The sequence below is a fragment of the Fusarium coffeatum genome, assembly GCF_003316985.1.
Source record: "Fusarium coffeatum strain FIESC_28 chromosome Unknown BRIP53273_contig_325, whole genome shotgun sequence".
Classification (NCBI taxonomy): domain Eukaryota; kingdom Fungi; phylum Ascomycota; class Sordariomycetes; order Hypocreales; family Nectriaceae; genus Fusarium; species Fusarium coffeatum.
The window spans coordinates 41,268-62,226 of NW_022158114.1; the positions used below are offsets into that span (position 1 = coordinate 41,268).

The 20,959-nt window shown below is 49.2% G+C and overlaps 9 protein-coding genes across 9 annotated transcripts; 5 read left to right on the top strand and 4 right to left on the bottom strand.

Annotated features, from left to right (window-relative positions):
• Positions 1–536: 536 nt before the first annotated feature.
• On the top strand, positions 537–2,039 carry FIESC28_10625 (uncharacterized protein; the record flags this gene model as incomplete). The annotated part of the gene is made up of 4 exons (XM_031164756.1): positions 537–582; positions 655–894; positions 1,175–1,248; positions 1,311–2,039. The coding sequence occupies 4 exons, from the start codon at positions 537–539 to the stop codon at positions 2,037–2,039; spliced, it is 1,089 nt and encodes a 362-aa protein (XP_031011180.1).
• A 415-nt stretch (positions 2,040–2,454) lies between these two features.
• FIESC28_10626 (uncharacterized protein) lies at positions 2,455–2,928 on the top strand (the record flags this gene model as incomplete). The annotated part of the gene is made up of 2 exons (XM_031164757.1): positions 2,455–2,526; positions 2,581–2,928. 2 exons carry the CDS (start codon positions 2,455–2,457, stop codon positions 2,926–2,928), a joined length of 420 nt encoding a protein of 139 aa, XP_031011181.1.
• A 635-nt stretch (positions 2,929–3,563) lies between these two features.
• On the bottom strand, positions 3,564–4,944 carry FIESC28_10627 (uncharacterized protein; the record flags this gene model as incomplete). The annotated part of the gene is made up of 3 exons (XM_031164758.1): positions 3,564–4,508; positions 4,575–4,829; positions 4,915–4,944. The coding sequence occupies 3 exons, from the start codon at positions 4,942–4,944 to the stop codon at positions 3,564–3,566; spliced, it is 1,230 nt and encodes a 409-aa protein (XP_031011182.1).
• A 1,430-nt stretch (positions 4,945–6,374) lies between these two features.
• On the bottom strand, positions 6,375–7,335 carry FIESC28_10628 (uncharacterized protein; the record flags this gene model as incomplete). The annotated part of the gene is made up of 3 exons (XM_031164759.1): positions 6,375–6,927; positions 6,989–7,203; positions 7,261–7,335. 3 exons carry the CDS (start codon positions 7,333–7,335, stop codon positions 6,375–6,377), a joined length of 843 nt encoding a protein of 280 aa, XP_031011183.1.
• A 1,564-nt stretch (positions 7,336–8,899) lies between these two features.
• On the top strand, positions 8,900–11,451 carry FIESC28_10629 (uncharacterized protein; the record flags this gene model as incomplete). Its single annotated transcript, XM_031164760.1, has 2 exons — positions 8,900–8,930; positions 8,990–11,451. 2 exons carry the CDS (start codon positions 8,900–8,902, stop codon positions 11,449–11,451), a joined length of 2,493 nt encoding a protein of 830 aa, XP_031011184.1.
• A 19-nt stretch (positions 11,452–11,470) lies between these two features.
• FIESC28_10630 (uncharacterized protein) lies at positions 11,471–13,560 on the bottom strand (the record flags this gene model as incomplete). The annotated part of the gene is made up of 10 exons (XM_031164761.1): positions 11,471–11,534; positions 11,917–11,989; positions 12,045–12,268; positions 12,333–12,586; positions 12,638–12,880; positions 12,922–13,110; positions 13,159–13,211; positions 13,279–13,366; positions 13,461–13,470; positions 13,547–13,560. 10 exons carry the CDS (start codon positions 13,558–13,560, stop codon positions 11,471–11,473), a joined length of 1,212 nt encoding a protein of 403 aa, XP_031011185.1.
• A 2,318-nt stretch (positions 13,561–15,878) lies between these two features.
• Positions 15,879–16,738, top strand: FIESC28_10631 (uncharacterized protein; the record flags this gene model as incomplete). Its single annotated transcript, XM_031164762.1, has 2 exons — positions 15,879–16,008; positions 16,065–16,738. The coding sequence occupies 2 exons, from the start codon at positions 15,879–15,881 to the stop codon at positions 16,736–16,738; spliced, it is 804 nt and encodes a 267-aa protein (XP_031011186.1).
• A 542-nt stretch (positions 16,739–17,280) lies between these two features.
• On the bottom strand, positions 17,281–18,706 carry FIESC28_10632 (uncharacterized protein; the record flags this gene model as incomplete). Its single annotated transcript, XM_031164763.1, has 2 exons — positions 17,281–18,130; positions 18,186–18,706. The coding sequence occupies 2 exons, from the start codon at positions 18,704–18,706 to the stop codon at positions 17,281–17,283; spliced, it is 1,371 nt and encodes a 456-aa protein (XP_031011187.1).
• A 329-nt stretch (positions 18,707–19,035) lies between these two features.
• FIESC28_10633 (uncharacterized protein) lies at positions 19,036–20,737 on the top strand (the record flags this gene model as incomplete). The annotated part of the gene is made up of 4 exons (XM_031164764.1): positions 19,036–19,242; positions 19,298–19,567; positions 19,618–19,808; positions 19,855–20,737. 4 exons carry the CDS (start codon positions 19,036–19,038, stop codon positions 20,735–20,737), a joined length of 1,551 nt encoding a protein of 516 aa, XP_031011188.1.
• Positions 20,738–20,959: the final 222 nt, after the last annotated feature.

Genomic DNA, 20,959 nt, shown 5'->3' on the forward strand with positions numbered 1-20,959 from the left:
ATGGACCCTGGCCTTATGCTGTTGTATGACTCAAGTCATGGGTAGGTAGACGCTGAGATGCAAATTTTGACCAGCGAATCCGTATTATCAGCAACATGAATACAGTGTAGGCACCCAGGTAGACATGTACCTAGGTCATTACCTCCCATTAGTAGTAGGTACGAACATGATTGAACCATCTAGATATGGAATTCTAGGCATACATTGCCTGGCGCTTTGGCCTCAAAATGCGTCTGTGGGTACAAATAGCTGTAGGTAACCGTGTGCCAGGTACTAAGGTACTAAGGCTAGTAAGGTACCTAGGTGTAGGCAGACATGGAAGTTGGATGGATGGATGCAAGCATTGGCCGCCCAATGCAATGGAGCCTTCCTAAGTACCTCTATGGAGATCAGTCATGGAACGTAAATACCCACCTGCTAAGTTGGTAAGTGCTTCCCATGGATGGAGACATTGAGAACATCAGCGCTGTACAATCAACCTCTCCCCTCTACACATTTGTATCCAATTTCATTCATTATACCTATCAACTGCCAAAATGAGCGCCACATATGGTCACGGCAAAGCATCTTGGCATTTCCAAGGTCAGTCATTCAATTCGTCTGACTAGTCATCCATTGTTCCGTACCAACCTACCTATGCTAATGACGATATAGAGCTACCTACCGAGGTCAAGAATCTTATAATGGAAGAAGTCTCATTGCTCCCGGAATCTTACAAGAATCTCCTTAATTTGGCGCAGACATGCAAAGAACTTTGTAGCCACGCACTGTCTCAGCTCTACCTCAAAGATGTTAGAGACTCACTGAGACTCGGTTTTGACTTGAATATGCCTTTAGGCCTTCAATGGGCCTGCTGGTTTGGGGTGTTGGAAGGAGTAAAAATGTCGTTGATAGGTTTGCAGAGGGCTGGCGTGAACGTCAAGCGGAAACTTAATCAACCTTTTAGGAATGATGACCTTTACAGCTTACGCTACAAAACGGTAAGGAAGAAAGGTCTTTCGGGTCCGGCTTATGGATATTTGCATTGGGGGAGTAGAAGCGGCCTCTTACACTTGTCATGTTTGCGTGGCAATACAGCAATTGCAGAGTTGTTAGACTGCTATACACCAAGATAAACCACCTTAGGTCCTAAGGTAGCTACTGCTTTTGGTGGTCCAACTAGAGTTGCTCATAGAAAACGGCGTTCACCCGGATGCTCCAGATGGAAAGAGTCTTCCACCTTTGGCTTATTCATTGAACGAAGACGTGGTAAGTTGCCCAACAAGTTGAAACCGTTATACGCCAAAGTGCTAACATGCCGGGCAACCAAGGTCAAGTTTCTTATCGAAAAGGGAGCAAACATAGATGTGACTCATGGTACAGATGAGACGGCATTGTGTCACCTCATATCCTGGGGCCCAAGGAACCAAGGCGACTGGCAAAGGGAGTTCAATGTAACTCGAGGTAACGGTGCTCTCAACCCACTGGACACTCGTCAAGACCAGCTCGGTGCAATCCGGTATCTCATCCTGAATACCCATGCGGATATCTATGCAAATAGAATCACCAGAGTCAGCCCCCTACTCGTGGCCATACAAACACGGTACACTGAAGTCGTACAACTTCTTCTGGACGCCGGTGCTTCACCAAACCCAATCAGCACCGTGACAAACGAGAAGAGGCTCCTACTTGCGGATGCTTTAAGATTAAGTCAGAACCACTGTGTTGTTAACAAGCTTCTAGCATTCAAAGCCGAAGCTGGTGTCAAACAAATATCTGACCAAAACCTTACCAAGAAAGACGGCGATCAACTCCCGATCATGAATCTTACAACATACGACAGTAACCCCCGATATGCCAAAGAAGAGGTTGATATGGCAGAAAAAATCTGCAAGGAGATCAAGTATTTCGATAGGATTGTCGACGGGCATCCACCTTTGTGGCATTATGTCAGGAAAGGACGATTAGATATTGGTCAAGTCTTGATAAGAAACGGAGCAAGTCCCCAACTGGCTGGTGTCAAGGTTTCAGAGGACATTCTAGAGCTCGTAGCAGACTGAAAGAGATTGAATGAATTGTGCCTTGGCTACCCACATGTACTACCTACCTACTAAAATGAAGTCATATTAAAGTCGGCAGATACAGCTTAACCTATATTTTTTTGGTGTCGTGGCGCCGATAAGCCTCCCCTCACTGAGCCCCACCCCACCCTCAGATAGATTATCCCACCTCTCAACTCAATCGCATTCAACTCTCCACACCCAGACCTCAAACGACATCTTCTCTACAGACATCAAAGCCCGACCGTCCACATCGCAATCGACATCGCGCCACGGAGAATTGTAGCATAGATCCTCTCTTGTCAGTAGGGGAAGTGTGCAACAGTTGCGCACCGACTTTTCCGAGCCGCAACGGGCAGGCACACACGCAACTTAGCTTCGATACGCCGAACGATATCATACAAAACTCGTCAACATGGTGTATCTCAAGACAAGTCAAGAATGGCTTGACCAATCCATGGCACTTCTCGAAGCCCGTCCTTCAACCGTACGTCCTCGCGTCAACCTCGTACTTGTCCAAGCGACTAACTGACCACCGCAGACACACATCACCACATCATACAAGCTCAAGCCTGGCCCAACACGACCTGATGCTGACGGCGATACACCTGTGGCAAAGCCCCCGCGTGGCGCTCTGGTCCTCAAGGCATTCGACCCCGTCAGCGGAGTCACCATCAAGTATCGCACTACAAAGGCGCAAGAGGTGACTCGCCTCATCCACGCCTCGCTAGGTCGCCTTGGGAGAAGTCAAGCTGCGGTCCCGGATGTGCCCGAGGTGACGATGGCAGAAGCTGAGGGCGTGGAGGAGTCACAGGCTCCTACGCCAACACCGCAGACAGCTCAAGGGGGTGGCGGTGGTGGGAAGAAGAAGAAGAAGGGCAAGAAATAGGGCGCATGGGTTTGAAGATGAAGATGAAGAGAGAGCTCAACGGAAGGGGTCTTTGTAATTGAAGCCTGGCGGTTGCGAGGAAGAAATTTGGAGTCAATACCACCGAAGCATAAGGCGTCAACGTTGCATGTTTGGACACATTCTCCTAAATTACGACATCTCAATTTGACATTCGAAACGGACTTAGCGAAGGCCAACAAACCATAGAAATGATGGAAGGGTAGATACATGAGAGGTTATCTCGAAACAAATGTGAGGAGGGCGGAAGTGAACAGCAATGCGAGCGCAATTGACAAGTCACACACAAGAGGAACCAAGTATATACTAATCTAATAAATTCATCTCTATCTACGACAGTACTATAATATCATCATCCATAAGTAGGATTAATCCGTCAATGCTGTTTTCGTCCACCCAATTTAAATACCCGAAACGCCATGTCGATCCATACCCACTCATCATCCAGATCCAAGTATAATCGCGATCTTGCCAACCGTGTAATTAACCAAGCATCGCTGCCCCGAGACTCATCTCAAATGTACAAACAAGAAGTAAAACAGGGTATATGTTCATATGTTCATGCCCGCGAGCAACTGCCCAGGCCAAAAGTAAAGGAAAACGACGATACGGGACGCTTAGAAGTCATCGTCAAAGGTGAAGTCGCCGCCGTTTTCGCCCTTGGGCGACTCCTCCTCGTCGGCCTTCTTGCTGGCACTGTGGAGAACACCGGCTTTCTGGTAGTCGGCCACACGCTTCTCAAAGAAGTTGGTCTTGCCGCCAAGGGAAATGTTCTCCATGAAGTCGAAGGGGTTAGTGGCCTTGTAGACCTTCTCGTTACCAAGAGCGACGAGCAGTCGGTCAGCAACGAACTCAATGTATTGCTTCATGAGGTTGGAGTTCATGCCGAGCAGAGCACAAGGGAGAGCCTCAGTGAGGAATTCTTGCTCAATGGTAACGGCATCAGTGATGATGTCCTGGATCATCTGCTTGCTAGCACGTCCCTTGAGGTGAGAGTGAAGGAGGCAGGCAAAGTCAGTGTGCAGACCCTCGTCACGAGAGATAAGCTCGTTGGAGAAAGTCAGACCAGGCATGAGTCCACGCTTCTTAAGCCAGAAGATAGAAGCGAAGGCACCACTGAAGAAGATACCCTCAACGGCAGCGAAGGCGACGAGACGTTGGGCAAAGGAAGAGTTCTTGTCCTGAATCCATCGGATAGCCCAATCAGCCTTCTTTCTGATGCAGGGAATGGTGTCAACGGCGTTGAAGAGGTAGGTGCGCTGGGCAGGCTCCTTGATGTAGGTATCGATGAGGAGGGAGTATGTCTCGGAGTGGATGTTCTCCATCATGATCTGGAAACCGTAGAAGCATCGGGCTTCAGGGATCTGAACCTCGCCGCTGAATCGCTCAACAAGGTTCTCGTTGACGATACCATCGGAGGCAGCGAAGAAAGCAAGGATGTGGGAGATGAAGAATTGCTCGTCAGCAGTAAGGCGGTTGTTCCAATCGTGGAGATCCTTGGAGAGATCAATCTCCTCAGCGGTCCAGAAGGAAGCCTCAGCCTTCTTATACATTTGCCAGATCTGCAACTACTTGTTAGTATACAACCTAGTGGGGAACCACTTTACGCGTCAAAACGCGTCACTTACCTCATGGTACTTGATGGGGAAGAGAACAAAACGCTGGGGGTTCTCTTGAAGGAGGGGTTCATCGGCTTCCTCAGCCTTAATACCGGGGGCAACAGAGACCTTGGAGTCGTCCTTCTTGATCTCCTCGACAGCTTTCGTCTTGAGCTCGTTGGTTTCTTTGGTGTTGCTCAGAGGCTCGTTTTCCTTGTTGGCGGCACCAAAGTCAAGTTTCTTAACGGGGGATTCCATGTTGAAGTTCTCAATCGCGGAGGCAGCCTGTTAAAGAAGACCATTAGCAATGATTCGGGATCCAGGCCGCACGTATGCAGATTGCAGCGCAAGCACGAACGACGTCACATACCTGCTTCGAAGGAGTCATTTGCGAGGCCATTGCGTTGTATATGGGTGTCAGAACGAGGAAACAAGATGAGAGACGATCTGAACAATGCGAAAACTAGACAAAGGCTTTGTGTTTGTGTTGAGATCTTGGTGTTGAGGGGGATGGTTGCGGTGGTGATGGTCTGGTCCAAAGTAAAGAATGGGATGAAGGCGATGGGCTTTTGTATAAGCCTGGATGCGCTGTCACGTGGAACCGAGCGCGTCGCGCTGGGCAATACGCGGTGGATACCTCAATAGTGGACCACTTTACAGAGTTGGGAAGTCACTGCGCGTCACTGGGTGAACCAGGGACATTTCGGCGCATCCAAGACGCTAGCGCTGGAGCTGGTACCATGAGAATATCCAGCCACCAGGATCGTTTAAGCAAGTGAGACGCGTAGAGACGCGTTTAGAGCGGGTTCACGTTCGTCTTTGGCATGGCTCAATTACTATACTTTACGTTTTTTTGCTCTATTACTCCACCATCCCTACGGTACCTACTCCATGGCAGGGAGCGATGATTCAGGCTTTGTCAGGGTTAACGTCATCTACCAGTTTGAGGGCTCTAGAAAACTGTAAAGCGTACCTCCGTACGGATATCCGTGTCTCCATCCTGGCATTCATGCTTTCTCCTATGTTGTTAGGCCAATACATGCGAGATTACAGACAGTTGTGGTATGGTATGGTACGGATCATGGTGGTGCGAGACGGGACCCAACTGAGCTCATCTGATGGGAGGGTATCATGATGGTTGAGTATGATACTTGATATGCAGCTGTTTTGTGCATTCAATGATCTTTCAACGACAGTCATTGACTGCTGCTCATCCTCTGGCGATCTCCTCCTCATTCACGCCTTCCTAGGGATACACATCGCGTCCTGGACCTAACGTTCATACCCATACCTACCCCTTTTGCATGCCTGACTATTACTATTGAAGTTATGACCACTGTAAATCAGGCATTAGTTTCAGCTAGAACGAATGAGTCGTAGGATGGACCTCGTTCAAAGCGAAACATGTCAGATCCCTAGATCGGAGCATGCATCAGAAGCTTTGTTCCTTCTTTCAATTCCCTCCCTGCCTTGTGTTGCTCCGTCAATAGAAATGCCAAGCAGGCTTATCTGATCCCTCTCTCTAGTTTGATTCGAGGATCCACTAGCCTCATGTACAGCCGTACCCACCTCGTCTAGGTACAGTAGGCACCTAATCAATCGGGCAAGGTCATGGAGCCGATCAAATATCAGTCTTAGAATTCATAGATAACATCATGATTAAAAACAAGACCCCATGCTCCGATCCCGCAAATGTCAATGCACCACCAAGACTGCGACTTATAATGAACAGTCCTGACTCAGAAACGTTTGCCATTCTCCCTAGCTGGCCCTCATCCTCTCCGCTCCGCTCCCTTCCCATGTATCGATAGTAAATCCGAACTGCTGGGTTCAGTGTCGCTCCCCGCGCGGCGATCTTTGGCGTCGAGATACACGCTCAGCTTCTCCTGTCTCCATGTCATTGGGACGAGCCCTGCTGCGACCGAAGAATCCGCGACTCTCGCGAACCCGTACAGGTGCCGGCTCAGCAGGGCGGTCTTCGCGACGGCGATCTCGGCTGCGGCTGCGGCTATGTTGACGACGCTCCGACATAGATGGATTCCGAGATGGTGGGTTTGAAACGTACTCGGGCGGATTCTGCGCTTGAAGTCGATCAAATTCATCAGGGTTGCTAGGATCAACGGCCGGTACCGGCAAACCACTCTTCTTGAGGTTCTTGCGCCCTTCTTCTCGTAGGTGAGACTCGAGCAACGCAGCATTGCGAGTGTTGCACTTGTATGCTGCATCAACTAAGTCGCCAGCAAAAGGGACAAGTCCAACAACGAAATCGATCAAGACATTGAACATCATTTTACCCTTGACCGAGGTAGGTAGTCCGCCATCAACCTTCATACAGGTCCTCATTACGAGAAGCGCAAGCAACATGTCTAAAACGTCACCGATACTATGGGCGATATGTCAGTATGGATTAAACAACCAAGAACCGACAATGGAATTTAACTTACGCAGGAACCAGTCCTATAACGCTGCCCCAGCCGAAACGAATGCCGAAGCAACTGAAGAGACATAAATCCAGTCGATAAGCTCGGCGTTTGACCTTGTTCAAGATCTTGGCATCATGGTCGGTAATGCCTGGAGGGAGGGCCTTCTTGCGCTTCTTCACTTTGCCGTTGGGTGTTCCATCCAGGCGAGTCGCTGGAATATGTTCAAAGTAAGGATCCTGCGGTTAGGGTGAGCCACAATGGTCCGAGTGATGTAACAATTTAATGCTTCGTACCTCAGTGCCGAATTTGTTCGCGACAGTCTCTCCCAAGATCTTCTTGGTGACAAGCTTTGTGATAATCGAAGTCATTTCTAAATCGCTAGGACGGCTTGGATCGTTGACAGCAGTCGCTAAGCGGCTCAAGGAAAGGTTATTGTATTGTTTAGTATCGCCGTGGTCGAGCTTGGCAGCGGTAAGGGTTGATAATGGGAAATACCACTGTCGAGAATGTCACTGTTTAAAATTCCGAGACAAAAGTAGGCAGGCCAAGACTGAGAAGACGCCTTTCTTTATATGACGGTGGACCAGCTTTTGCGTTTTGAGTTATTGAGTGGGAAGATTAGTACTTAGGTAGGTAGGCGTGGAGGTATACCTATTTTGCGTCAGATGAATTACCTGTTTTTTTTTTTTTTCTTTCTTCCTTTTCCCAAGGATGGATATTATGATGACCAGCCATCCGTTGCATGGTGCATATGATACGTAGGGAGGTGCTAGCTGGCAGGCAAGTAACGTCAGGTGGGTGAGGCTTGCCCGTTTGGTTCTTAAACGATGATGTAATTCTGGCGACCGGGCTGGAAGCATTAATTCACGAGCCACACGGCCAAAGCTCAACAAAACCTGTTGGACCGCCGCTGTACTCCGTACAGACACAGCAATGCCGATCCCTACCATGAGCTGGTAGACAGGTCTGTACAGTACTTTGCCTGAACATCAGGGCATCAGAAAAATTAGCCACTGAGTGCCTAAGACGAAGAATAAATTAGACTGTCTTATTTTGATGCTCCAAGTCTTGCTGGTTGATGGCAGCCAATGTATTACGGTGGCAATCCAAACAATTTGAAACATACGTAATCAACATGGGAGGGAGCCTGTCGCAGAATAAGGGTTTACCGAGTACTGCCTCCAGGTACAGTAGTATGTCCTGTATTGACTCGTCCGAGCTCCGGAACGATATCCGTACAGTAGGTAGCTCATGATCATGCAAGTCTATATATGCACCGCCACAATAGATGAGTCCATTCGTGGCGAGCTGTGTTGGCCTCATGTGGCTGAGACCAGCCCACTCCATGCCTGTATCTACCTATAGTACTGTACTGTGGGTGTTCGGAATTGGGTCCGAGCCCGTCATTAGGGGCTCGTGAAGTAGCTGGAGAGCTGAGCTACCTAGAGGGGTAAGGTACCAACCAGTACAGGTACCTGAGGCGCGAATCAGGTCGGGTACCTTGGGTACTAAGATATGGGTCTGTCTTGTCTGATTGCGATGCTGTCAAACTCGACAAAAACAACACCAACAAATCACATTCAAAATTGACCACATTCGAACATTGCACTGCCGCTTCGACCCCGCGTGTCAAAAAGAGACGTTGTAGCTCACTCATTCACTGCGAAGCGAAGCTTCCTGTTGACTCGGATCAAGTGACCGCTCCCGTTTTTTCGCCTGTCGCAGCCGTCTCTTTGCGTCATCTTGGTTGTCGCACCTCAACCATGGTCAGCTTGCCCTCGCAGCTTCGTTCGCATTATCGTCTTGCAAAGTCTTAGGAGGCAACAAACAAAGAGCCACAAAACTAAAGAAGAAGAAAGAAGAAGAAGACAAGATACAATAACCGAAATCATCGCATTTTCACAAGAGCATGAGCCGAAGGATTCTGCAATCATGTCTGGAACACAAATGCAGTTAGAGGATTGTATGTGCTGTGCCAATGGGCTGCGCAATCGCGAGCAAGGACTAACACAACCGACATAGGGCTGGACGATCTCTGCGTCCGCTTCATCATCAACCTTCCCCAGGAGGATCTCTCCTCCGTTGCTCGAATATGCTTCCAGGTCGAGGAAGCTCAGTGGTTCTACGAGGATTTCATTCGTCCTCTGGACCCGACTCTGCCGTCCATGACGCTACGTACTTTTTGTCTTCGAATTTTCCAGCATTGCCCCTTATTGGCCAATTTTTCCGTTGAGAACCATACCAAAGCGTTTGAGGAATTTCTAGAGTACAAAACTCGCGTCCCAGTGCGAGGCGCTATTATGCTGAACGAGGCCATGGACTCGACAGTCCTGGTCAAGGGGTGGAAGAAAGGCGCCAACTGGAGTTTTCCGCGAGGAAAGATTAACAAGGACGAAGACGATCTGGATTGCGCTATTCGGGAAGTCTATGAAGAGACCGGCCTGGATCTTCGAGCTGCCGGCTTAGTACCGACCGAACACAAACCCAAGTACATTGAGATTTCGATGCGCGAACAGCATATGAGGCTTTACGTATTTCGTGATGTTCCAATGGACACAGTATTTGAACCAAAAACCCGCAAGGAAATCAGCAAAATTCAATGGTACAAACTATCAGAATTGCCAGCTTTCCGTCGCAAAAATGGCCAGTCAAACGATGCGATTGCTACTCCCAACGCCAACAAGTTTTATATGGTTGCCCCTTTTTTGGTGCCCTTGAAGAAATGGGTTACGTCGCAGAAAAAGATGGAAGCACGAAGAGCAGCGACAGGCCCCCACGCTTATGGGCCTATCACCGAAGCGCCGTATGAGGATGAAGCCTGGAAAACGGACAACGGTGCCGAAACTACGGACCAGGGGCCAGCAATCGAGACACTTGCTGGCGCGACACAGGAACTGCAGCGATTGTTGAAGGTCCAGCCTCCGACCCAAGGTTTGCAAGGCGCTCCTGCCCCTGTCCAACAAGATAAGGGCAGTGCCTTACTTTCCATTCTCCAAGCAAAGGATGGTCCCTCAGGTGGTCTGCCTCAGCCTGGCGTTCAATATGCGCATACTCCTCTGGATCTAACAGCCCAGACAGCACCTCAGCCTCATACACCACACCACCACAATTACCCCCAGTTGTCGTCTGTCGGTACTCAACAACCCCCGCCACCATTTCCCTATCCGCCGAACCAATCTGCTCAGTGGAGCGTTGCTCCTGGACAGCCGGCCTGCAACCATCCTCAGTATAACGATCAATACTCCATGCAAGAAGGCCAATACAAAAGTAACCAGGCCCCGTTAGTTCATCCCCAGCCCCTACCCCCTCAGGTAGAAAGAGCTGTCTTCAACAGGAGCGTGTTCCAAGACGTCAACCAAACCAATTACAATTCTGTGCCTGGCCAATTCATCAATCAACAGCAAACACAATATGGACAGACCAGTCAGATGCCCCCACAGGCTCTCAATCCAAATGGGCAGCCAAGGCAACAGCAGCAGCTCAATGGCCAGTCGATGGCTCTCCTAAATGCGTTCAAGGGCGGCAATGGAGGGTTACAGTCTCAGCACACGCCATTCTCTCCTGGCTTTCCAGCACAGAACCAAAGTTCTACACACAACAGCATTGGTGGGAACCAAGCACAACAACAAGTGCCTCTTCCGAGCGCTCCACAGACAGGGGCAGTTGCTGGAAGTCAAGAACGTACTGGGCCAAGTCCTAAAGAGCTACCGGGTTCAAAGGTGGGACCTCCTGCAGACAACCACCGCTCGGCCTTGTTGGGTATGTTCCGTAAGGATGACCAAAACCAGCGTCCTTCTCGATCGCCTCAAATTACTGCACAAGCTGCTCCGGGCAGTATGATGAGCGAACTTATGCGATCTGCTGGGGGAGACAATGCGAGGACTCCAATCTCTTCGCAAGTCAATACAGACACTAACCTTCCCGTGTCTTTGGAGAGTCTATCCCTACACTCACGACCTGATCAAACTGGTACGCCCAACTCTCAAGGAAGGATGGATTTTGCGCAGTATGGCGCTCAGGCACATGGACCAGCCGCCTCGCAGTCTACTCAACCTATTCGAATTCTCCAACGAGGACAAGCAGATCAGCTCCTTGGTGTCAGCGGCGCGTCGGCGTCTCCCCAAGCTTCTTTTACTTCCCCAAGTGGATTGTCTGCCCACCTACAGCTTGCAGGTGGTGGTGTCAGCCCCAGCATTGCTCAAGCATTTCCTGCCCAGAATCGACGTCGCGAATCTGGCCCCGCCCAAAAGCGAGAGCTACTTTCACTTTTTGGGAAACAGCCATCTCCTGCTAGTTTGGAGGCAGCCAAGGGCAAGGAGGCCATTGCCGGAACGCCCAGGTCTCGTCTTGCTTCTTTGGCTTCTGGCGTGGAGGATCCTGCTGGTCCACCGTCTCGCCGCGGTAGCCAAACGCCTATCTCACCTGCTGAGCGCACCTTTTTGCTGGATTATTTGCAGTCCGTCACAAAAAATGCCAATCATTGAAAGGTTTTGGAAACGTGATTTACTTGTACGATTTGATATCATTAGGATCTGAGGAGCATCGCGACGGAGCCTTGTCTGGGACACTATGGTTTAGTCAGTCAGTTAGCTAGTTACTTAGATGCTAAGCAACAATTAGGCCAGATTTGGCATTCATCAGTTTGAATTTTTTACATGATAGTGTCCTGCCTTTCAGCATACCTGCGTAGCCCTGTGCTGGGCAAGAAGCACCATTAACCCAAGCATAATTCTGCTCTCAATTAGATGTTTTCTTGTTGTGCTGCTTGCCCACCGCATAAAGAAACAGCTATTGAGTTGGCTAGACTGAGTTCGGCGAATGAGAATAGAGATAAGTAGACAGAGAACATTCAAGAATCACGTACTGCGGGAGTTTGGCTTGATGCACGCGAGTTTCACAGTTCATAGCAATGCTCTATCATCAAATAACTGCAGTATCATTGGTCATACCCGGTGTTCTGATATCTACGGCTGACATTGTTCTTCTCTTCGTTTTCGCTTCCAGGCGTTTGTATGTGGCAGTCTTGGTATAGGAATCAGATGAAGTGCGAGTAGGGCTATGTGTGTCACTCAGATACAATCATCTGAAGAATCATCGCCATTACTCCCGTCGGTATCGCTTAGATCGAGGAGTTGGAACCGGTTACCCCTGAGGTTTCTGCGCGACGGCAGAGCAGATGCTGAGTGGTTCTGCTCTTTTACAAGAGAAGCTGGAGGAGCAGGCTTGGCACTGAACGGCAAGCTCTCCAGAGGTTGAGCGCACTCATCTGCGACCCATTCGATGCGAGAATTCTTGTACTCCCTGTCATGTCATAGATTAATATAAATTGAATCGTAACAATCCGAGCTTTGGCAATCCAACTTACGAGCGGCTGAGAAGACAATTTCGAGCAAAGATAGCAGCATTAATCGAGCTGGTGTTGACAAAACAGTTATCCTTGTCGAATTCGATACCTATGACATGAAGGTTGTGGATATGGTCGAGGTCATCGCGAAGGCTCTGGGTAGTAGTGTTGGGATCCCGCTTGCGAATGACAAAATTTCGAGAGGCTCCTCTGACTACGTGATAGGCGACTTGGCCTTTTACAACGTACTGGTAGCTGGACCACTTGGTATGTATCTAGAAATATTTGTTAGAATAGAAGCTGAGTAGTCCACTTCCTCAACCTACTTTGCGGTCCTTGAAGTACAAACCATGAGTCTGAGTATGGTCGAAGAAGGCGACTGCATCGCTTTCCCGTACGAACGAGACTGTGGCAGTGTTGTCTCTGGCCCGGAGAAAGATCTCCAGAAGAGGTCCGCCACGAACAATTGCAGCAATGTCGCCATGGGTAACGCCAGGAATCAAATTCAGAAGCTGAACTGACCTCTGAGCGGAGCTCTCTACCCAACGGCTGGTTTCAGACCGACTGTCCTGTCGAATAGAATGATGGCGCTGTTCGCCTAACACTTTACCTTCATGGTTAGAAGACCAAGCCATAGCATCGCGGTGGAAATCCTTATTCCCTTTGAAACCCAGCTTTTCTTAGGACCCCCGAAAGCGGTACTTGGTTGGTCCTGATAGATAAGTGCTTGAATAGAATTACTGCCACGCTCGCTTGCGTGAGACTGGACATCTTGATTCGGAGTTGGTTGACATAGTACCTGCAGCCAAATCAGAGATGATGTGCGTAGGAGGAGGCTGCAACGTACGTCCAAAGTGGCATCGTCAAACCCATACTGCATGAGGTTCTGACGTAGATACACTGACAGAACAAAGGTTAGGAAGGGTTCTATTGAGGACAAATTTCACCTGCTCGTAGCACAACATACTATACTGATGCGCGGCTGCAAGGAGACTGCTGTACTCTTCTTGGGGGATATAAACGCATTGGGATCTGTTTACCGGCGATTCGAGATCCTAAAACAAATATCAGCATGTTCGGCTTCACAGGTGCCGTTTGCTTGTTTGCCTCCTGCGTCAGGTTTGGCGCATGTAGATAAAGAATGCATACGGTTTGATTCCTATGAGTATGTAGAGTTAGAACTAAGCCAAGTATCAACACAACTGGTATATCTAATTTAGGATGTAAGTACTTACTGCGTAAGATTCATTCTGGCAGTCCTGGAGCCTCAGGAGGGTATCTCTATCCTGACCTAGCACCCACAATTGAGGAAGAGAAAGTTGGAAGAGCGAAACAGAAGAATGAAATAGAGGACGTGGGGGACGCAAACATTGCATTGGCGATTCTACAGGGAAAGAGCTTCCACGCGTTTGCGACAACCTCATTAACCTGGGCAGGAGAGCTACCTATTTCACAGGTAAGGCAGGTACCTCTAGGTAGGGGCGAACCAACAGGCAGATAGATTCACGTGCCGCTGCTGGCAACTGCGAGCCTCGTCGATGACTTCCCACCTAGGGATTACCTGCTTACCTATACGCAACCCTCCCGTCATTCGGCTGCAGGCGTCAGAGACATAATACAAATCAAATAGTGAAGCCGATCCAATTCGCATGGTTGGCTGCACATCTTGCGCGATCCAACGTTAATGATGTGACTCGATGTGTATCAGCCGATGGATTGAACCTTTACCACGAGAACTCAATTGGAGTATATACTACCTTTCAAGCTTGAAATAGTCTGGCTTTGTTAGGATATCGGCACGCTCTATTTGATTTCCATCCGTTTTATTGGCCTGCCTGATAGACTAGGCAGCATCAGCGCAGCCGAAATCAGGATATAAACAAACAGCGGCAAGCAGCCCGCCATAAGAGCAGGGTTTCACCCGCAACGCAGTCGATTATTCGCAGTAGGCTACTGTGTGCATAGTAACTTCTTTTGATTGTTAAAATAAAGGTAGCACGACATAACCACGGGCAAGTGATGGAGAAAACGCACTTTGTATATTGGAGGCTAAAGCGGCAACGTAAACGTCTGATATATAAGGTCAGTCAATACCACGCGTATCCACCTGTGCTGCTCCGCACGTACATAAGGTAGGTACAATTCGAGACACCACCGTCAGGCACAGACATGGATGTTTTGGACCTGGGCTAGCATAGGTCGAGTGTTAAAGAGACAGAGCTACATCCATTACCTAAAGAATAACGGATTTCTCCTTTTACATACCTAGGCACTACCTAGATTGTGATGATTTACCGCAAAGGATATCAGCAAGAAGCTTTCCATCAGTGACAAGCACAGTGTCATGGGACAACCTCATGAGGATCCAATGGATCTACTATGTAGCGTTTTGATCCATTACGGATCTTTATTTAGGTACCCTAGTGCATGATTGCCGAGAATAGTGGGTGAGCTTAGACCTTAGGGGACTCCGTATCTGTACAGTAGGGGGCTGTTGTTATTTTTAGGTGGAAACCGTTGAACACGAGATCAGGTGATAGGTAGCATCCAGTAGGTAATTAGTAGAAGGTACAGTAATACAGTACCTAGGTACCTATCATGGATCCGTAGCCCGATCTAAGGGAGTCTCTTATTCATTCATTCTGGAACAAGTACAGGAAAACAACCCTTGGCGACGACATAAACCATATAAACCACATACATGCGCAGAGAATTATCGAGATGGAACTTTTCCAGTTCTGTCAACGCGACAGGTTATCTGACACTAGAAACCATCGGGTTCCCGAAGCGGGCTGTATAGATGAGGACAGAGGACCTCAACCTTGGTGGATTGCACACCACCGGGAAGGCCTCTCGTAGCATGAGGTGGAGCTCCAACGGGTGGCTACAGCCCAGCCCAGCCCAGCCCCACCCAATGAAAAGATCTCTTCATGTTTTGGCCGCTTTAACAGGATGGAAATGATTAGGTAAAGTACTTACCAGTATCTTAGTACAGTACCTCACTGTACGGATACAGTACCTGGTACTGTAGCTGGAGAGATACGTACTCTTCAGCATGTGCCAATGGGAGGAAATGACCAACCCCCTGTTCCCTGTCCGCTGGGCCAACCCAACATAACGCCAACGCTTTCCCTTGTTCTCTCGTTTTTGCTCCTGTCGTGTTGATTTCTTGTCCACCTCTCGCCTTTCCTCTCGTTAACGCCTAGAAGATTGATCAACTTCACTATTTTTGAGACTCGTAACGCACCGTCATTTCCATCGTTTTGTTGTCTCTCGCTTCGACCGACTCTCTCACCTGACATTCGCTGTCCTACCCGTCCTACCCTTCGCTCACTCGCTCTTATCGACTTGGGCACGCTCGGCATCATTGACAATCCAAGTATCTTATATCACTCGAAAGAAAATTTCATACATCCAACATAGTCAACAGAACACCGTCGTCGTCTACAAGAAGACACGACTCTGTCGGTCGATCGTCGCCCGAAATCACCGCCGTCGTTTTCTGGCTTCCTCTCGACCCCTTTTCTTGTCACATCTTACAAACATCGAACCGTCAACGAATTCATCATGCGTCCTACCTCCAATATCTTTCAGCTGGCCGTCTGCCTTTCCGCGCTCGCACCTCTCGCCACAGCGTGGCCCAGTTGGTTTCCCAATGCTGATTCTGTCGTAGTTCGACGAGTTGTCCCGGAAGATTGTATGTCAGCTCTCCGCATAATCTTTGGGCCCCTTTTTACTGACGTTATGCAATAGTGCCCCAGGAAACCGCTATTCTGAGGCCTCGTCAAGATTCCAAGACTGAAGAGGAGGAGGCCACGAGCACCAAGAAAAGCCCCAAGCAAACCAACCTGAACACAGCCAAAGTCGAAACTGGAACCGAAACTGGAACCGAAACCGGTACCGCCACGGAGGAAGATTCTACAGAGACCGGAAAGGAGACTGGGAAGAAAAAGTCTGGCACCAAGACTGGCACCTCTGCACCCAAACGCACGACTTTCTCTGCTGATGTGCAACCCGGCGGTTTGAGCATGACCTTGCCCGACACTATGTACGTGCCTACACCACTTATCAAGATCGGTGACTATGCCACCTTCGGCTGGAATTACACCTCTCTCGAGGGCACACCTACTGCAATCGATGTGCTCGTCAGTCAATCTTCCGCCGGCGAAACATACACTCTTACGGCCAACATGACTTTCGAGACGAACCCCACCTACGTCTGGGATACCAGCAAAGAAGCCAACGACCCTGAGGCCCCTCTCCCTGTTGGTATGTACACTCTTATCATCAAGGATTCCGACTCTGCGATTAGCGATGTGCCCTCTCCCGGCTACCTGGCGGTACAGAAGACCTTCCAGTTTGGCATGTACACCCCCGCCGCCTACACACCCTACCCTCAGTGGAACTGTGATATCTGCAACAACTAATTTCCAATACTTGTTCTTCGGAGTTAATTTTGGAGGTGTTTACGGCCAGGCAAGCATCTGATGGGGAAAGATTGTTTATTGTCTATTGTTCTTGGTTGTTCGGATATGTTGCAGTTTAGTGAGGGCGTTACTAGATGGATGTCCTTCTGGTGAAGTCACCTTGAAGAAGCCTTAGTTTTGAATACTTTATGATACAGTGGTCCAAGTCGATGGGAGTTGAGATCATTTGATGATTCAGTCTATTATATACGTCTTAATCTCGTCGGTTCTTTGAAACCGACAACAGCAAGCTTCTTTTTTCGTTTTCATTTTCTTTCGGCAGAATTGAACCCGTACCCTTTGTTTTATAGCCACAAGCTTTTTTGTTCATAAATGCATTACTATATGTTGTGACGGTTTGTCGTAGGCGAAATGAATTTTAATCTTCCTGGAGTACTAGGTACCTACTAATATATTGGGTATACAAATGGGATGCGCAGGTAGTTTCCCCTACAACTTGCAATCCAGCACTCCTATTCAAGCAACCGCTACGTGCTTGCATCTTAAATCATACGCAATTGAAACCCTGCCCCCCTTTCTTCCTTATCCCGCCCTTGAAATATGCCACTGAAGTCAGCGTCGCCGAGCGAAGCCGCCTGTCCACCACGCACAGGCGCATGAGGCTCTACGCGTCTACGACGCTCCTGGTTCGCTTTGCTCGGGAACGTGGGGAACATACTCTCTGGTTTCGGCTTGGGGTCCTGTCGAAAATACTCATTCTGTAGCATTTCACGTGCTGATGGCCTGCGCTCAGGGTCAAGTGACAGCAGGTCGCCCAGCAACCCTGCACCTGCACTGGTAAGGCTGGGAAAGCGAGCTCGGACGACAGAGCCGGTAGCAACTTGTGCCTTGGGGAGACGCAATGAGCGTGCGTTGGGAAGACGTCGAAAACCAGGCCATGTCTCTTCTGTAGGGATGCCGCAAAGCTCAAAGATATGCGAGACTTGATCAACTTCGTTTTTACCTTGAAGAAGGGGTTCACGAGTGAGCAGTTCACCAAATATGCAACCCACACTCCACATATCAACAGCGGCGTTATATGTTTTGGTACCGAGGAGTAGCTCGGGGGCGCGGTACCACAGTGTGACGACGAGCTGGGTAAGCTTGGGTGGAGGGTCTCCAACATAGCGCGCCATTCCGAAGTCGGCGATCTTCAGCTGGCCGCGATTGTTGAGGAGAAGGTTGGAAGTCTTGAGATCGCGGTGAAGAATCCAGTTGTCGTGGAGATAGGCGATGCCGGATGTGAGCTGTAGGAGAAGGCGCTTGACTTCGGAGGAGAGGAATGGCTCGGGCATATCTTCAAGGATGGATTTTAGGTCGTGTTCTACGAATTCGAGAACCAAGAACAAAGAGCTGTAACGGTTGATTAGTATCAGTGATACTGTGAGACGAGTAGCTGGGTGCTTACTTGTCCGGCCGCGATACATCGTCACCCACAACGACCTCCTCCATTGGAACAATGTTCCGGTGTTGGCAATCCTTCAGTATTTGTATCTCACGTAGTCCTGTAACCGGCAGTCCGTTCCGATCCTGAGGTTCTAGCTTTAGTCTCTTCAATGCGACAATCTTGCCCGTAGCTTTATTCGTTGCCCGCGCAACCCAACCATAGGTTCCCTCCTCAATATCGTTCAATTTCTCGTAGTTCTCGACGCTTCTGCACTTCCCCCAGGTACCAGTCGGGAATCGCAGGAGCTTGGCTGGGGGTGTGTTCTCGTCATGTCCTGCGCCTGGTTCGGGTGTGATTCTTCGTCGTTTTGAAGGTCTGTCATCGTCGGCTTCGAGTGTACTCTGTGTCGCTGCAGCCTGCGCTCTCTTCTCTTCCTCGATTTTCCGTGCCCTTTCTGCCCTTTTCCGTCTCTTTTCTTCTTTCAGCTTGGCGTCGAGGCGGGCGTCTTCTTCTGTGTCGGCCCACCGCGATTTGCTAGACATGGCGGGCGCTATACTGAATGCAGAGCTCTCTTTTGGTAAGAATTGGATGGGTTTCGAGAGAATCGTAGGTGCGGGAGAAACAAGCAGAGCTTATTTGGACACCTGATTAAGTACAAGAGAACATTCAAGCTGTGGAGAGAACAGCCCGTGCCGTGGTTGATGTTGAGCGATTCCTTATCTTATCGGCACATAGGCTAACATTATAGCTTTGTCTGGGGAAAACATCGTCATGGGCGTTTTCTTATGAGTGCCACCCACTACTTGGGTACCTACCTACCTCAGTACCTATCTCTTGATTACTTGACTACCTAGGTAATCAGAGACGCAAGATGTTCAGATCGCTGAGTACAAGGCATGTTGTTAGGTTTGCCAATACTCGATGTGCGTGGCGGCCAAACTCAGTCAACTCTTGTCTTGTCAAAAGCTTCTCATGTGGCATTTGCCAACATCAGAAAGAGACTGCTATCGATGGCGACTTAGAGAATGGGAGAAAGTGGTCGACCCCGTTGGCCAAACAGCTCTTTGCTGCTATCTCAGTGAGTGAGCGAGCCTCTAGAGCCTTAAGATACCTTGTATGTTAACATTTGTCAGACAACTGGACCTGTTCCATTAGCGAGCTACATGCGCATGTGCTTGACTGGTGATATCGGTGGTTACTATACTGGAGCCATTGGCCAAGGCCGAGATCAGTTCGGAACAAAGGGGGACTTTGTTACTTCACCTGAGATCTCACAGATCTTTGGTGAACTTATTGGTGTATGGTTCATTGCTGAGTGGATCAGTCAGGGTCGACCAAAACAGGGAGTTCAGATCATTGAGGTCGGGCCTGGTCGTGGTACCCTCATGGATGATATGCTTCGAGTATGCAACAGATCTCAACCTGCCAATCGCTCTCACTAACTCGCTCTCAGACAATCCAACGTTTTCCTGCTATGGCTAACAGCATTGATGCTGTCTACATGGTAGAAGCCAGTCGTGAGCTCCGAACTGCTCAGAAAGAACTTCTTTGCGGGCCTGATGCCTTATCATCAGAATCAAAGTCTGGCTTTCACAGTCCCAACAAGTACAATGGCAAGCAAACCGTCTGGACCGATACTATCAAGTCAATCCCTTATGGTAAACAATAGCACCTCATAATTCTGCAGTAGTCAAGCTAACATCATTATGGAATCTGACAAGATGCCCTTTATAATCGCCCATGAGTTCTTCGATGCTCTACCCATCCACAGTTTCCAGTCAGCTCCTGCTCCTCCCCCTCTACCAAAATCTTCTTCGCCTACTTCAGCTCCCCAGCCACAATCTGAAAACAGCAAGCTCACTATGGAATGGCGAGAAATGATGGTGTCACCGACGCCGCCGGGCGTCACTCATGCCCAGCTCGGGACACCAAAGTCAGCGCAACATGAGCCTCCCCCAGAGTTCCAGCTCACTCTCTCGTCTACCACTACCCGCCACTCTCGCTTCCTCCCCGAGACTTCCACTCGGTACCGCAAGCTCAAGAACATACCCAATTCAAACATTGAGATTTGTCCCGATGCTTCTATTTTCGCTACAGACTTTGCAACTCGCATTGGCGGCTCCGATCAACACCCCAAGCCTAAGCCTAGTGGTGCCGCTCTCATCCTCGATTACGGAACCTCGGACACTGTCCCCATCAACTCCCTCCGAGGCATCCGTCACCACAGGCGCGTGAATCCCTTCACCGCCCCTGGCCTGGTTGATCTGAGTGCTGACGTTGATTTCACTGCCATTGCAGAGGTGGCTATGTCGGCGAGCGAGGGCGTTGAGGTTCACGGTCCTGTCAATCAAGGCGACTTCCTCGAGGTGATGGGTATTCGCGAACGTGCTGAACAGCTGACCAAGGCTCCTGGTGTGGAAAAGGATACCGTTGACAAGATCGATGGGGCTTGGAAACGTCTTGTTGACAAAGGTCCGGATGGCATGGGGAAGTTGTACAAGGCGTTGGCGATATTGCCTGAAAATGATGGTCGAAGGCGACCAGTTGGATTTGGAGGCGATGTTTTAGGTTAGGCATCCTATATCATGATGGCTGGTCCTCAGTCTTTGCCCTGCAGGAATTAAGAAGAATCGCTTTTAAAACCATGCATAATGCAAACTACTGTATTGGCTTTTATCTATCGATATTCTACTACTACATCTTAAGAGCTCCATTGAAGTTGAAAAGTTCTACACAATTGGGAACTCGCTTCCTTCATCAATAGTACTTGATCTTTCTGGCTGATTTATAAATAC